The 16,697-nt window shown below is 37.8% G+C and overlaps 1 protein-coding gene across 5 annotated transcripts in view; it reads left to right on the forward strand.

Annotated features, from left to right (window-relative positions):
- NEK11 (NIMA related kinase 11) overlaps positions 1-16,697 on the forward strand; it is a 110,530-nt gene that overhangs the window by 82,032 nt on the left and 11,801 nt on the right. For 4 of the 5 annotated variants that reach the window (XM_064506397.1, XM_064506400.1, XM_064506398.1 and 1 more), the window contains one exon: positions 8,064-8,160. The exons of the other annotated variant lie outside the window; for it this stretch is intronic. In XM_064506397.1, coding sequence (XP_064362467.1) covers positions 8,064-8,160 — 97 coding nt within the window. The remainder of the gene's footprint in view (positions 1-8,063; positions 8,161-16,697) is intronic. 5 annotated transcript variants of the gene reach the window in all.

The following is a 16,697-nucleotide window of genomic DNA, read 5'->3' on the forward strand; positions in this document are numbered from 1 at the left end:
TCTTTATTCATCAACACGCCAATTATTTCTGTTTTGCAACAGAACACTCTAAGGTCACTCGGAAAAGTGATCTTCTTGAAAATTGCTTCCTTAATCTTTTAACAGAAGTGTAAATATGCCAAAAGTGAATGTATACACTGTTTTGTGCTTTGGGTGAAAATAATAGAGACATAAAACATGATGGTCAGGAGTGTGAAATGTTATAATAAAAGCTTTTAAAAACTTCACTTCTTCCATTCTTGTTCCAGAGAAAAATATTTAAACATGTCATATCTGAAAAAGCATATCACTTTCTCTGGAGCTGAAACAAGTGTGACGATGGAGATCAGCCAGAATATGAAAGATGCTAGCCATTAAAAATTCAGGTTAAAATGGTTTTGTATTATGCTATAATTTTCCTACAATATAGAAAAGATATTAGGCTTTATGGATAGAGCCTGGAAAAAACCTTGCTTTAAATCTTTTTCTTTAGAAATTTTCAGCATTGAAATTTGCAAAGCTGATTAACAAATCATGACAGAGAAAAACTCTGTCATGTACTTAAGCTGGAAAATAGTACAGAGATATGTTTTTGACTATGGAAAAGAACCAAGAAAAATAATGTGCTGGCATTTTACAAGTCATTGTAGCAATAAGCTTTATGATGTTATCTTTGCTTTCCCCTTCCAGTTCACCTGCGTGGTCTGGAGAACAGAACATAGTTGTAGGAACCAGGAGACATTGGTTCTCCTCTTCCTTCTGCTGTTGCCTTCACCTGTTAAAGCCACTTAATAGTTGTTACTTTCTGAATCCATAAAAGGACAGCTAAAAGGCTGTAAAATCAAGCCTTAAAAGTCTGAAACAGCTCCTGATCTGATGCTACTAATGCTTTATAAAAATACATGGAATATTTCTGACTAGATATGAGAAAAAAAATATATCAGATGCGGAGGGTGTTAAGCAGTGGAAATGGTTGCTTGGAGCAGCTGTGGAATCTCCATCACTGGAGGTGGCCAAATTTTGATGTGTGAATGCTCTGAGCAACCTGATCTAACCTTGAAGTGTGCCCTCCTTTGAGGAGCGGTTGGAACTAGATGTCCTCCTGAGGTCCCTTCCACCCTAAGCTATTCTGCAGCTCTACATTGCTAAAAGCAATGAGCAAGAAAAGTTTAGCAATTAGATTTTTGTTATACCTCACAGGCATGATTTTTCTAGTTTTCTTTATTAGAATTCTGTAGATTGTTTAATAGTTTCTAGCACAGATAACAATAAGAGAAAATGAACTAAAAGAAGAAAAAATTTTTTACAATGATCCAGGTTTGGATAATAAAATATTTATTTTACCTTACAGTATCTCACTGGAGGCAGAGAACAATCACTGAGAATATAGGTTTGCAATTTAATCCTAAAGTTTCCTTCAAATTCTCATTATAAATTTAGAGTTTGAAAGTCTCATTTCGCATGGTATACTTAAAATCTGAAAAGAAGACTTAGGCGAAAGAAGGGTATTTACTGAGATTGGCTTGGTCTCGAACCTTTCAGACCAATGGATTTAACTGTGCCAGCAGGAGTCTGTCTGAGGATTGCTTGAGAGCCCAGCTAAGTTGTCAGAGGCTCACACTGTAACCACAGTTTTGTTCAGTGGCCTCATTTACACTCATTCAGTCATGTGCAGCCTGACTCAGTGTTATCTCAGGGCTCTGAAACAAGAATGTAGGGGAAGCTTAGGAAATCCACCTGCTAGAAGCTCCGCTGGTGCAGAGCTTTGTCTCACCCCTGCGCGTGGGCACAAACTGATAGGAAGGGAAAACCTACGGAGACGGATGGATGAAAAGGAGTAGTAGAAGTCAAGGCCATCGCAGTCTTGTAGCCACTGAGGTGCATCTGGCTGCCTTCTGGGTCCCCTTTCAGCAAGGGCACGACTCAGGGAGGTCCTCAGGACCATCTGAGCAGTGGCCCATGCACATGCCCTGTGTCTTCATGCTAACAGGGAGCCTGCTGTCTTCCAACTCTACACTCCTTGACACTTTGGCAGCACCACTGTCTGCAGTGGGTTTGCGGAAGTGAAAATGAGGACAAAATTTAGCCCCATGCGTCAATGTTTTGTTATTTTAATATAAGAGAGGAATTTCCTTGGGAGCTGCCGGGAAGACTCTAGAGGATTAGAACCCCTCAAAGGTTTTTTTTTTTTTAATCTTAATTATGAAAGAGACACCTGGCTTCCTCTTTTTATTTCAGTATTAAGTACAAGAAGATGCATTTTTAAATTATAACATTACAGAATGAAATTGTGCTTTAATTATTAAAAAATATCTGACCAGTCTGTTCTGAAAGTTAAATCCTTTTCTCCAGACTGTGTTAGTAATTAGATCTGCATAATGTGTTTGAAAAAATATATGTGATGATAACGAGAGAAATCTGCTAGAGTCCCTTTTATCTTTATACGCTCAGTGTTACTGAGGAGCTTTAAGCATTTATTAATTTAAGCTCTTCCATTATCAAGCTATAAAGCTGCAGAGAGTACAAACTATCTTTATGTTAAACTTACTGTATTTACCATCTTATTAGCATGTATCTCAATCAGAAGAGCCTTGCAAAAGGAGCCTTTTTTTTAAAGTCAGGATTTAAATCTAGAAGCATCATGTTTAGGAACCAAGAAGAAGAATACTTATATCATAAGGGAAAGAGGTGAGAACCTAACAGCTTGCTAATTCTTCGTATAAAATTTTCCAGTTATGATTCAGAAAGAGATTTCAGTTGCATTGTTCCAGGGAAATCTTTAAAATATACAGAAAAAATATCTTATGCTTTTCATTCTTTGTGACACATCTTTTCTATTACAGGTATCTGTGTTTCATATTTGTGACATATAAATGAACACTTCACTGAAGTTAAAAGGGGGAAGGTCATTTAAAGTTTAATCTTCATGGATTAATTGCTAGGCACAGTTGCGAAGAACATTTAAAAATATACTGGAAAAACTCATGCTATTGCACATATTTTCGTCTTTCAGCCACCAAAACCCAAGTAATTGAATGTGAGACTCAGTACTTACGCTCTGCCCTTTTCTCCATGATTTTTTTTTCTGAATTATTTGAAGGTTTTCCAGTATTCTGTATGAAATTCATAAGGTTAAATGTCCACTTGACTTTAGCTTGTTATAGTTTTCCCATGACACATATATTTGTCATGAGTTTAGAAACATAATTGCTCTCGAAGTCTTGTTATGGACAAAAAGGAAACACACCTTAGTGTGAAAAAAAGAATTTTTTATTAGTTTAACTGAAATCTTAGCAGTCTAATCAAAGAATTATTATTAGTCCAGATAAATTATAGAAAAATAGAGAAAAAGAGAATGAATAAATGAATACTACTGTGTAGAAGAAGTCTCAATAATAATGCAGTTAAAATACTTACACATGCACTTCCTACTAACTATGCCTTTTCCTGGTTTTATGCTCGCTTTCCCACTCCCTCACTACCTGGCATCCTCGCCAAGAGGAATGTCAATATTGATGGTTGCTCCTGCCTCACTCAAGGATCCAGCTGGGGTCATTTTTATGTGTTTGCTAACATGCTTTTATACCTTTGCTTTTTTTTGTCATTGGCCTGCAAATTCATGTTACATCCAAATTTTCCATACATGGTGCAATTTGCATAGGTTTGATGCTTCTTCTTTGTTCTTTTTGTTACCCCTAGAGCCTGTCTGGTCCCTATCCAGGTCTGCTTTTCTTTAGCTATCACCAGTGAGTTGTTTATATCCATGGGGTCCCCTGTGCCAGCCTGTGCCCCACCTTTTATCATCCCATGCCTGTAGTCCTCTACACTTCATATCTGTCCCCATTTCCCAAGGCCCCTGCTGTCACACCAGCCTCATAGTTTTCTACACAACATCATTGTGTTAGAGTCAGGACCATCACTACCTGCTCAGAGTATTTACTTGTTACTACTATCTATATAAAAACTCTGGTTATACCACACAATGATAAGCAAAAATAAAGCAAAGTAGCCCTAACCACCTTGTCATTACAAGAACTGCTGTTACAGCTAAACTAAATAAAAACAAAGCTCCAGGCAAGTCAAGAAAAGTTCAGACAAAGCAAGCCTGACAACCTCAGTCCTGAAGCCTTGCAAACTCAGTTCAAAGCCACTCAAAGCCAATATTCAAAGCCAATATCAGAGAGTTGCTTGGTACTAGCAATGGCAATGCTGTGTTACTGGACTACAGAGCTACAACCCTATTATAACAACTACTTCTGAAAACACCATGAATTTTGTAAAAATAATAGGGGCGGATGCAGAAGTTTGGCCTGGCTAGAATTTACCATAATGTTTTCATTTTTAAAGGTATCATGAAAGAACTATGTGCTGTGTCAGGCAGATCTAAGAGAACATGGAAGCAGAATAATACTAGAACATTTTTTATGCTCGCAAGGGCTGTGATACAGAGGATGCAACAAGTGTACACTGTTTTTCCACAGGTGGCATTTCTTCAGTATAAAAACTCAGTGGTGAGGGCTAAAAGCCTGGGGTTCTTTGGAGTAGTTGAGCTTTCTCCCAAAGAGCTCTCACTGAGTGACTGTGAATACCAGCACTTCAGCGTGGTACAACACGCGTTTTGGACCAGCTATACAGCTCCCTGTGGAACAAATTTGAACTGAGTTAAGATTATCTATGCTGACACAGTTTGCAAAATTGGGAAGATCTCAGGAAAGAACTGGGAAATGAAAAAAAATTAAAAACTGGCTTTGCAATTTACTTAATCTGTTTAGCTTAAAGAGGGAGAAGGTTAGAGGCTATTTCACCTCTTCTTATGAATATAAACTCAGGACAATATATCTGATTCTAAGGGGCTTTTTAATCTTGTCGAAGAAGGCATAGCAGGATTTCATATGTAGAAGTGAAAGCTGACAAAAGAAAGAAGTGGTCTATTATTCAGTGAAGATAATAGCTTCATAATAGATAATAACTTACCAAGAGATATAATAGATGACTGTTACAAACTATTGGGCTGTTAGCAGAAATGTTGATAGGAAGTCCTTTGGGAGATAATGTATAAGAAGCCTCATGAGCTCATCACCATCATCCTTTTTAAACTTAAGTACTTATGTGAATAAATGCAAACCAGAGGATTTGTGTTTTTACAGATCCTTTAATCTTTCTCCCCCTTGATAAAGTGGGAAGGATGCAATAATAGCCTCAAAATTGGTGTTTCATGACTTGATAAGGATCCTTTGCCATTTTGCCCTCTCTTCATCTCCAGCATCTTGGACTAGTCACTGGGAGAGTATTCATCTTTGAAATACACTTAGAAAATGGCCAATATCTAGCTTTGAAAAATCAGTGATCTCATTATTTTATCTGATTTTTGTTTAACGAATCAAGGGTGATATATTGCATAAAAAAATGCAAATAGCTATTTGGCCACTTTTCTAAGTAGCATAGTTACTTGTCCTGTTCTGATGGATGGTAGGTAAACTGCCCAAGGCTGGATGCAAAGTATATTATTAATCAAGTAACTACTTCTAAGAAACAATGCCTCATCTAAGAAAGGTTAGAGATCACCTCAGTAAAAATTATTTTATGCTTGTCATAGCAACAGTGCGAAGGATTTAGCAGTTTTCACTGAGAACTCATTTTTTTATGACCAGCCACACCTTTGTAGCATCCTACAATCTGTATTCCTTGCAGCTGCTTCATAGTACCCAGAAGATCATATTTAATGAAGAGGAAGCTATTAGTTTGTGTTTAGAGAATAGGTTTTGCTTGGCCAGTTGCCAATGTGGAGAGAAGGCAAAAGAAGAACTATTTAGCTGGAATCCCAGAAAAACAAGAAGGATATCTTTAATAATGAAATGTCAGAGGAGGAGGAGATAAAATATTACAGCAATAAATACACTGAGCCCACTAAGCAGAAAGAATATGCTAAGCTCTTACCACGTGATATATCCGGTAATAATAGTAATACTACAATTTAGCTGAGGCCTGTGGTTAAATGTACTCTGTCTTAAAAGAATTGTAAAGATTACGTTTTTCCTTAAACCACAAGTGGTCAGAGCACCATTTTTTTTATTGCTTTTTTGATCTGATGATGATATCAAAGCCTAAAGCTGCACATCTGGACACTAATTCTATGCCAGTTCAAGAAAGACCTAGTAAGTCATGACCATGGCTGTGCACAGCACTTGAAGTTTCCTCAGGGCTTCCTCCATGGAGAGCTGACTACTCTAACACTGTTAAAGTAATTGAATTTTTATAGAGTCCAAATTAAAATGTATGGATATGTGTGTGTAGTGGTAGAGTAAATAATCAGGCATTTTTTTCTTCATCAGTGGGTGAAAGTTATTGATTGGTAGTAAGAACTGAGCTTGTCATTTTACACCTTTTTAACTACATTAACTATACCTCAGTTATATGGTAGAATTTAGGCACCAAACAACTGTTAGCCACTAGGTGTAAAGACAAGTTATGAAAATGTTTTAAAAAATCAAATGGTTTGTCTGTAGCCAGATGGCGGAGTCAGGAGTCAGTCTCTCTCCACATCTGCTTTCTACTTCTGCTTGTAAAGCTCTCAATCCTGCAAACACTTGCTATGAGCTATACATGACAGAAAGCTTTAATGCCAATATTTCTTGCTTACATGATTGGGATCTATAGTCACGTAAGATATGTGAGCTTGATTCCTCGGAAAGGCATGATTATGCATTCAAGGGAAGCACTGGCTACTCTCTGGCGGTGTCTGTACTGCTCATGACAGGAGGGTAGGTGCGAACTCCCTCAAGCTGTATGTGATCAACGTTAACGCAATCCAGGCTAAAATCCAGCTTACAGTCCAAGCTGAGTCCAAACTAAAAACCCCTGCTAGGAGGGGAGAGTGTATTCATTCAGCCTAGGCATTGCACCAACGTGTTTGTGTAACTTTTGGCATGTTCACCTGTGCAGCGCCTGCTCATGTCTGTTCAGAGCTTGAGCTCTGTGTGCAACTGCCCACATGTTTACCCAAGTGCAGTTCCACCACGGTGTATATTCTTCTCATTTGGGAAGTGAACTTCTAATGCTGAATATTTTGCAAGAGGAAACTAAAATAGCTGCTTTGTTTGCTTTTGTTTGCACAGTGGAAGCTGAAAGGATCTTTATTTCCAATTTTAGATAAATGAAGGGAATATGCAAAAGAGAAGGGAAGAACTGAGTAAGCTGAAGGAGAGTTTTGGCACAGGAGAAATATGAGCACAAACTGGCCAATGAGTAAATTTTGTCAGGAAATTAGAAGGGCTTTTAGCCACCAGATCACAGTAAGGCTTTAGAATTGTTTTCCAATAGGAGCAGTAGGGGCAATAAATAAATAAATAAATAATTTGAACATGAAGCTCGATCAGATTTTGAAGGGGCTTGTGTGATGTGGTTGCCATATAAAATAGCAGGATATTTGAGTTGCCAATCCTGGCAGTCCTTTATTATTCTGTAGTTCTGTATTCCTGTGGATGAGTACCACAGCAGTCAGTATTAGGTTATTAAATATCTCAGTACCCCATGATATGTGTGTGTGTCTGTGTGTATATATGCATATGTATATTTTTATATCTTTCATTTACATATACATATATATATATATAAAAGGAATCCCATCATCTGAAAGGGAAATTGATGTTTCATGTAAAATACTGACAGTATGATCAAGTCAAAGAAGAGACTTGCCTGTTAGAGAGAAGGCTCTTGCTCTTATAAATAAGTGCAAGAACAACAGAGGAAAATAAATACTGTCTAAAAAAATTTCCTTTTTTTTAGTATTTATGTGTCTCAGCACTTTCTTATGTGGATTCTTACTGTTATAATGTAATTCCCTGTACAAGACATTGAAGGAAATGGTTGTCACAATTGTGGTGCCTTTAAGCTATAAATCTACTTGTCACTCAGAAAGGAGTTGCCCTTAATTTAGATTTAATAATCTAATTCATGTTTAATTAATGTGGCATTACCTTGTGAGAAATGGGAATAGTCGTCGTCCTTCTGACTGCCCTTGGCTCTGCAATAGTGCTTGGGAGATGAAGGTGAATAAGGTTATGTGTCTGTGCATTGATTTGTAGGCTCTGGGACCTTCACTAGAGTGGCTTCTGCAGTTCCCCAGGGATTCAGAGCTCTCAACAGCACTATGGCTGGGACCAAGCTGAAACGCATGAGGGAGTAAGTAGTGTATTTATGTGTTACCAGTATCATGATAAAGAGGATGGTTTTAAATAACAGCAGAACACAGCAAAACAAACCATGTTGTATCCTCACCCCCAAATTTTCCCCAAACTAAAAGAAGTGGATCCTAAAGTATTCGCTACAAACTGGATGCCTACATGCTCCAGCTAGGGGTGAAGGCTAACTGTCACTTTTGAATGTTTTCTTGTAATCTGCACAATCAGTGTCATCCTTTCTGGGTACAGTTTGTCTTCATAGCTGTCTGGGTTATTCTGAATTTCTCTTTCTTTGTCAGCTCAACACATACCCCTGAATCACCTGCATATATATTGATGTTCCCATCACGTTCGCTCCTCTGGCACAGGACAATAGAGGATATGTTTCCCATGATGATAGGCTGACTAAATACAAGCATTATTGCTGTTGGCTGGGATTTTCAAGTCAGACAGAAGTTACCTGTGCAGTTCCCTTTGAAACTCAGTGTCTAATTGCTTTCAGCATCATTGAAATCCCAGCTTTATTAATAAAGATTTCACTCTTTTAATACAGCAAAGACTTGTACTTCCTTCGTAGCATGTTTACTGGTTAAGATATTCTGAGCTTCTTCCAGTAAGTTGTTAGTAACTTCTTGCATTCAAAGATTTATTGAACCCTTGTTTAGGTGATGGTCTGGTACTTATGGTTCTATGTATGATCTCTGAACTCAGATCTTCTTTACAGTGTTGCACCATTTCAGCTGATCTTAGATTGTAAGCACTTTTAGCAAAGGTCAGTTTTGTCTTGTGTGAGTGGACAGGGCCAAAGATATGGCAGGTGTTATTGGAGCACAAATAATAAATAGAAACAGTTAGTGCTATTAGTTATTTAAGTGAATCCCCTACAGAAAATGAACCCAACCACAACAGCATTGACACCAATCGCTTTCTAAAACACTTTGGAGTACAAGATGGACTGTATATTCAAGAGAAATTCCAATCAGATTTACTTCAGATAGAAGCTATTCCATTTTATGATATGTCAAAATGCAGCAGCTCCTAGGATTTCGCTTCATGACTTGGCCCATGTTGTGAAACCAGGTCTCCAGCCTGCCAATCTAATTTCTTTTCATTTCATTTTCATGGAAAACACTTTTCAAAATCAAAAAATGCATCATGGTGTGCCAACTGGTTGTAAGGTGAGGTTGTTTAGACAAAATGTCTACTGATCTTACAGCCTTCACATTGCATTCTCATAGTAATGGGATAAATCTGCACTGAAAACGGTTACACATTTGACTTGTTCCAAGTTACAGTATATATAGGAGTATATATAGGAGGCCTGGAATGAAAATATATAACTTTAGGTTCCTTGAGTTCCTTGTTCTTGTTCCTGAAGATGTTGCTGTGTCTCAGCCTTTTGAACTTCATGGTCATTGCCTTTAGGGCTGAGGTATTATTAAACCACTTGCTTCTTTCAGACTCCATTTTTCAGTGCTATTTGTCAGTTTTCACAATTTGGTGGCTTTGATCTGCTCAGAAACCTTTGAACTTTGTAGGATAGGCACCTAATGGCATGTAAAAGCTGAAAACATTGAAATGCCATATGATCCTTTAGAAACGACACATCCCAGAATAGTTTATAAAACAGACATATGTTAGTGAAAAACCTGATTACCTAGGATAATTTGCATGTAATGCATTAGACCTCTCAATTTTGAAACACTTCCCTAGTTGCTTACCTCCTGAAAGAGAACCAATGGCACCCGTAGGAACTGCCATCTTGAGAACATCCAGCAGACCATACTCATGAACAATTTTTAAGTTATATTCATTAAGAGTAAAATAAAGGGGCTTGGGTTTGGGGGGGGGTTTGGTAAAGAAGTGTACAGATCTATTTTTGTGACTTACAATAGCTAGTTAAAGACAGATATCAAAACGTCTACTCAGTTTATAGCCCTTTCTCCTAAATATACTATGACTTTGCCGTTTTCTGAATATGTTAAGGAGAGTGTGTTAATTTCTCAGAAATGAGGGTGTTAAGAAACAAGCGAGTGAGCATGGTACACAACCACACATACACAAAGGGATCCCTGAAAATTCCTATACAGGCAAAAATGTATGCTTAGAGCACAGTGGGGGAGTTGTCAGTGGGGAGAAGGTAGTACATCTAACTGCAGAATGATGCATGAAGCATCAGCTGTTCTGATCATCCCTCAACAAACTTCGCATAATGCATTGTACCTCATCTGCACAGCAGTGCTGCTGGGGCAAGATTAATATAATTTAGATTTGTGCTATTCAGTTTTACTTGGGAAATCACAGACTTATGATGGAGTCTTCCAGCTGACAACTTCTAATAAAAGAGAGAATGTGTTTTCTTTTGTCTTATAGAAAATGAATAGCTAGAGTTCTTGTAAGGAAACCGAAAAGAAGAACAGTGGAGATAATATGAAAGTGCAGTGGTGTCTATCTAGGTGGCACGTCACTATGGAAACAGAAGTATGAAATTTTGTGACTGGTGCCATTATTAGATATTAACAGAGATAATTGTGGTGAAGGAGACTCAAAAATTGCTGATAAAGTAAGCATTGTGCCTACCCACTGCAAATAACATTAATGAAAGAAACTCTCTTATTAGCTCTGATAAAATGGTAGATCTATGTAAAGTGAGTACAGGGTCTAACTGCAGAAAAGGCCTTTGGGTCATCCTTGATTGACACATGTAAATGATGCATGCCTGCAAACAACTGTAGCAGGACATTCACTTGACAAGATGTCATGTACTCATTGCTTGGAGTCATTGCAGTGTGTTGCCCTGAATGTTTTCTTTGACAGTACATAGTCTCGTTGTTTATCAGAGTGCCAATTTAAGTGGCTTCTGCTGCATTCTTGTGCATGGCTTTATACATATATTCATATAAGAGGCTGTCAGGAAGTTGTGCTAAAAGTCTTTACAGGGATGTAGAAGGAAGCCACTGATGTTCTCGAATATGGTAGGTAGGAATCCTTTGTCTCCATCTAGTTTAAATGAAAATTGCTCAGGGCTTAACCCATAGACAGCCTGATACTATTTATGATTCAGTCACAAACTTCCTTCAGTATAGTCCCAGAATATTTTTCCAAACATCTGCTTTCCAATCCCCCTTGCATTCCCTGTTCCAGCATTTTGAATCTCTGTCCTATTTCAGTAATGGTCATGATAAAATCATCTACTCTAGTGACAACAATTTCTAGTTTGTTATACTTGGCATCAGTATTCATTATGAAGTTTGTAGCACCAGGGATTTAACTTTATCATTCCAGTGGAGATCATTCTCTCAGCAAAAATTTCTACTTCAGTGCTAACAATTTCAATACTGGGATCTTCTGCAGTATTGATAAAAAAATCTCTATTTCTTGAACTAGCTCCTGCAAAGGTTATCTGAGCTTTTCTTATTATTCTCCCTCCCAGTCTTACATATTGTGGTGGGAAGTTAGCCAGATATATAAATCACAGTTCTGTGATTCATATTCCTCATATTGGGTTTTTAGGCTGAGGAATCATGTTAGATGCAGGAAACAGAAGGACTCATGTCTTAGTGTTTTCTGTCCTGGCCCCATCTCATTCTCCTGATTGTTCCCATTCCTGGCTGTACTGGATAACTTGGCACATGCCACAATCTAAGCAATGAAAGATGTCAGAATCTACAGTAAAAGAGACAGAACCAAAATTTTTAGCCCTCTAGCTGAAAAAATTATTCTGCTTCTTTTCAGATTACTGTATCCTAATATGTGTCCTTCTTTCCAAGTATAAGACCACCTCAGTTGGTACCTCACAATGAAGTGCCCTGCAGAAGCACAGAAGTACCATAAGCCTATGAAAAGTCTTATGATGCATGCTTGACATCTCAAATCAGTACAGGGGTTCATATTCTAATATGGAAAAGAGAAGGGTGAGAAATAAGACGTGCTTGCAGAAATTTGTAGGAAAAAAGTGCCTTATTTGGGTTTTTGTGCAAATGGATATATTCGCTATTGCACCTCTCTATATTAAGTAGTATTTGCATTCCAGGTGTTCCAGTGAGTGAAGATATTATTACCCTTGAAGCCTCCTCAGAATTGTAGTCAAAATTCTTTTTTCTTGGGGCTTGTTTGTAAAAATCAGGATTTGCGTTTTACAGAGTAAGGCGGATGTTAGAATAATCAAATATCTATGGAGCAGAATTTTTATCTTGTTCTTCCTGACCTGAAAATATTCAAAGAATTTAAAACATTAGAAAGAAGGAAAAAAACTGTTAGTACAGAGTGTTTGTGCTTTTTTCGTATCCTGGAGGTATCCATGAATACATACAATGAGTCAATTTAATAGCAGTGAACTTTAATATGCAGTTTAGAATTCAATATAATGTATACCAGTAAAAGGAAATGCCCCAAATTTTAGGTAAATTAAAATCCTTCAGCACAGCAGTAAGTAACTCTTAGTCAGTCCCTGAAGTCTTACACACAGCAGCATACCATGATCAGGCAAAAGACTTCATCATCACCTGCTGAGTGTAGGTAAAATTGTCTTTCAGAAGTCATGGAGAAAAGGCATTTGGTGGTATATTTATTCTGTTCCTGTGAATGCTTATAATGCAATTGGGTTAGATTCATGAGCAGTATGCATATATGCTTCTTATGTTTGTGACATTCGCATCAAATGTACCATTTATCTTAAAAATTCAGAAAGAAAGGTCATACTGAAATGATTGACTGAGCACCAGATAGTCTTAAGAATTCCTGAAATGCCTAAAGCAGAGGAGAGTTTCTGTACATTTATTTCTGCACATCTTTGAAGTACTGCAGTAAAGAAACTGATTATTTGATTTAGTGCTTTGAGTAGATGCTGTGTGGACTTTCCTAAGGGCCAGCTCTGCTCCTGCTGAAACTGGTTTTGTTACTGACATCACTGAGGGCAGCTTTTGGTGAAGACCAAATGCAGTAAATACAGAAAAGCTAGTTGGGTTCTTAGACCCCTATACAAAATATCACCATGACCTTTGTTTACCATTGACTGTCATGGTGAAGGGGTCAAGACTTAAAACATGCAGGAGGAGTAAATGTCTTCTCTCAGATGAAAGACCTATTTGGTGAGAAAATTTATTGTTACTATCTGAGCTACTGCTGATTTTGGGAACCAAATAGAGGACATTACTCTTGTGAGTACTGATGGCGTAAGCCAAAATATTAGTTACATAGCCGTCCTTCTCCGTGCAAAGTCACATCCAGAGCAACCGCAACAGAATTGATACATCTTGGGTTTCACACTTGCAAGTAGAATTTCTGTTTCCCTTCCATAAAAAGAGGAGAGTTCTGTACTTTTGAGTTTGAAATGATGGCATCTTTAAAACTGTTAAGAGCATTCATCCCATGTGCCCGGAATATTACAGCTGTTTGCCTTCAATTTTAGTGGTTGTTCAGCTTTAGGGCCTCTCTCATTATTCTAGACAGGTTTTCATAGTTTTCCCTGGAGGTGTATTCTGTTGGGAAGGAGAAAGGGCTGAAGTAGGAAGTGTGCTGGCTCTCCAGTATGCCTGAGCTCAGTGAAAGTTGCAGGTGAACCATAATTTGTCAGACAGGGATGTACTGATTAAACAGATCTTAATGTGCTACTCTGCCAGCTATGAGCGATCATCTGCTACTGAAAGGTATTTGGAGAGAACAGTGTGTTTTACTTGTTTTTTTTTGTTAGTTTGTTCCCTTTTGAAACAGTGTTTATATATTGCTCCAGCTTGGTGATTTTGGAAAACAGAATTACATATTGAAGTCCCAGGCAGACCTAACCCAAATACTCTCTTGGAATTTTCCATCAATCTGTAATGTAAGACACAACTGTGGGCTTCTCTGAAGTGGTCTGCAGCGTGAAGCCCTCAGCTAGGTAGCCTAAATTAAATCAATATTAAGTCATTTGCAGTACCTCAGTATAAAATTGGCCCCAAATGTTGATGGTTAGTTGCTACATTTGTTGTCATAGTAGAGGTGCAAGGATTAAGACTCCAGTTCAGCGAAGTTACTTAAATATTCAACAATATTCAGCTGCCTGGTTTAATCAGGCATTGAAGAGAATAGCCATACAGGAAGACATTCACACTAATTTTAGGAACATTTCCTAGGTGCCTACTATCTTCTGTGAACTCATCGGGTGGAAAGACACAGGACAGTCGAGAGCATATGTTTGAGGCTCCTATTCTGAATTTCCCTGTGACAGAAATTTTGTTTCTCTCTTGCTAGTGCCTAAGGCAGTAGCCAACTAAGATAAATGTGTAAAGTTAGGTTAGATGTCCACCCGTTCAGCTTTTGCCTGTACTTGCACATTCCTACAGGTCATGGCTTGTTCTTTGAGAAGTTTATACTGCTCCTCTCCATCTTGCTTCTGCAGATAGAAAGAGAATGTCACCTTCCAGTGCCATCATAGCAGCAGTTCTTGTCAAAGTGATGAACTTTGAAATAAATAAAGAGACCAAACTTAGTAGTCAGAGTGAGCATTTCTATTAGCTAATATACAAAAAGGCTGATTAGGCTTTGATGTATTTTCTTGGGGTGCTCATCCTGGTGCTCATTTTGCACATTCCTTGAGCCTCAGGTACAGCCTCTAAAAGAAAGCATAAGATTTTGTGAATTTACTTAAATACTTAAAGAAAACTCAGTCTCTTTCAGTTTCTTTACTGAGCTGTATGTCAAAGATCCATGAGCCATTTCATTATCCTGAATGTTTGAGGATTTTTTTGTTTAAAGTGGATACTAATGTCATAATTGCTTTAATGCTAGACCATTTTTATCCAGTTTGAAAATTGCATTCCATTAGCAAAACACAAATAATTATGAGTACAGACTCACTCATTTAAAAATGTCAAATAGCCCAAAACACTCAAAACATTTAAAGAATTAGACTAATATATCTTTTTGTTTTGCACAAAAAGCATCGTTTCCCTAGTTTCCCATGCTGCGCATGCATAATACATAGATTGAGCTATTCAGTTTTCAAGCTTCTTGATTTTGCCAATAGTTTGCAAATATGAGAATGCTTTCACACAGCACTAATTGTATAGTCTGTTTTCAATACAGTACCATGCCAGTATGTATCATGCCAGGGTTTACTGGATGCAGCATTCTGACCTTGGAAGGTTTACAGACATACTTGGAAGTAGTATAGGCAGCTCATACACAAATGGCGTTCACTAAACCCTAGCCAGGACTGCGAACGTCTGCTGTTTGCTATATTGCTTTTGTCTTCTTCTGCTTGCTACTCTAATACTATACTTATCTGTAGGAAAAATCGGTCCTTTTCCTTCTTTCGTTCCCCAATTTTTTTTCTAAATCATCATAAAGTGATTTCTTTCTTACCTATTTGTAAGTCATTGAGGTATAAATCACATATCTCCTATGTGGAAGGATGTGAACAATGCAGAGCTGGTATAAGTGAAAAATAGATTATGGGGTAAGATACTGGAGACATGGGCAACTTGCAAACCATCTGGCATGAAGGAGAGATTAGAGGAGCAAAAACAACGTGGTTCCAGTCGTTCCAAAGGGAGCAGCCGTGACTTCTGCGGGTGCCGTAGCGCCAGAGGAATGGCTCTGATGCAGGTGTGTTCCCTTCCATGATGGACCTCCTTGCTGCACAGCTCGTTTTCATGACTCGTTTGGCGTCAACATTTAGAGATAGGACCAAGCCATCTATGTTATATTTGCACTGGCAGTGTTAACCAGACGTGGCCAAAGTGTCTGGCAAAAACAGAGGATACTAGTACTTGCTGTTTAGTTTAAGGTAACAGGTTAGACATGTTTCTCTATTGATTTGTCTCCTCAGAAGAATGATATTGATCCTGGAAAGAAGTGCTGAGTATTGTAAAAATGCACTGTAGCTTAAAGGCAATTTTTCTGGTTCAGTCATGTTTCTGAGTAGTCTTGGGTTTTATTTATATTGGGTGAATAAGCTAGCAGGAATGAATTACTTAGATACTATATTATCATTGTTATATTTCTGTAAATGTTAACAGAAATCTTCATTACTCTTTTATATGCCGTATTTTCAGGCAGTTAAATGTGGTGGTGTTTGACTTTCCAAGAGATTTGAGATAGAGGAATGGCCAGGGTCCTACTTTGAAAAGAGCGTAGGTATTAAATGTTTGTTCTCTGGGAGAAAAATAGAAGTACTAGACCTCTATCTGCCTCTTTAAATGCCTGAATAGCTTTGTAAAGTTTGTCTTGTTTTGATGGAGAGCCAGAGAGAGCTGAATGCATAAATTCTTCCGGGTCTTTTTGAGTATCATAGGTCTGCTCTTCCTAGTTAATCACTTTCTTACTTTCTCAGTAGTATTATGTAACATGGAACTGCCAGAATATGTATTGGACTTAATTCTGTTTTGTACTATGAACTTTTTCCAGTGCTACAGATGTGGGAAGGGACCTGAAAATAATTGTGGACTTGATCCATCTACCTTCAGGCTCCTTCCTCTGGATGTAGATGTGAATTTAGCCCAAATTGTTGTACAGTAACTTTGCACAAAGTTATTTATGTATATGTCAATATATATT

The sequence above is a fragment of the Dromaius novaehollandiae genome, chromosome 2 (genome assembly GCF_036370855.1).
Source record: "Dromaius novaehollandiae isolate bDroNov1 chromosome 2, bDroNov1.hap1, whole genome shotgun sequence".
Lineage (NCBI taxonomy): Eukaryota > Metazoa > Chordata > Aves > Casuariiformes > Dromaiidae > Dromaius > Dromaius novaehollandiae.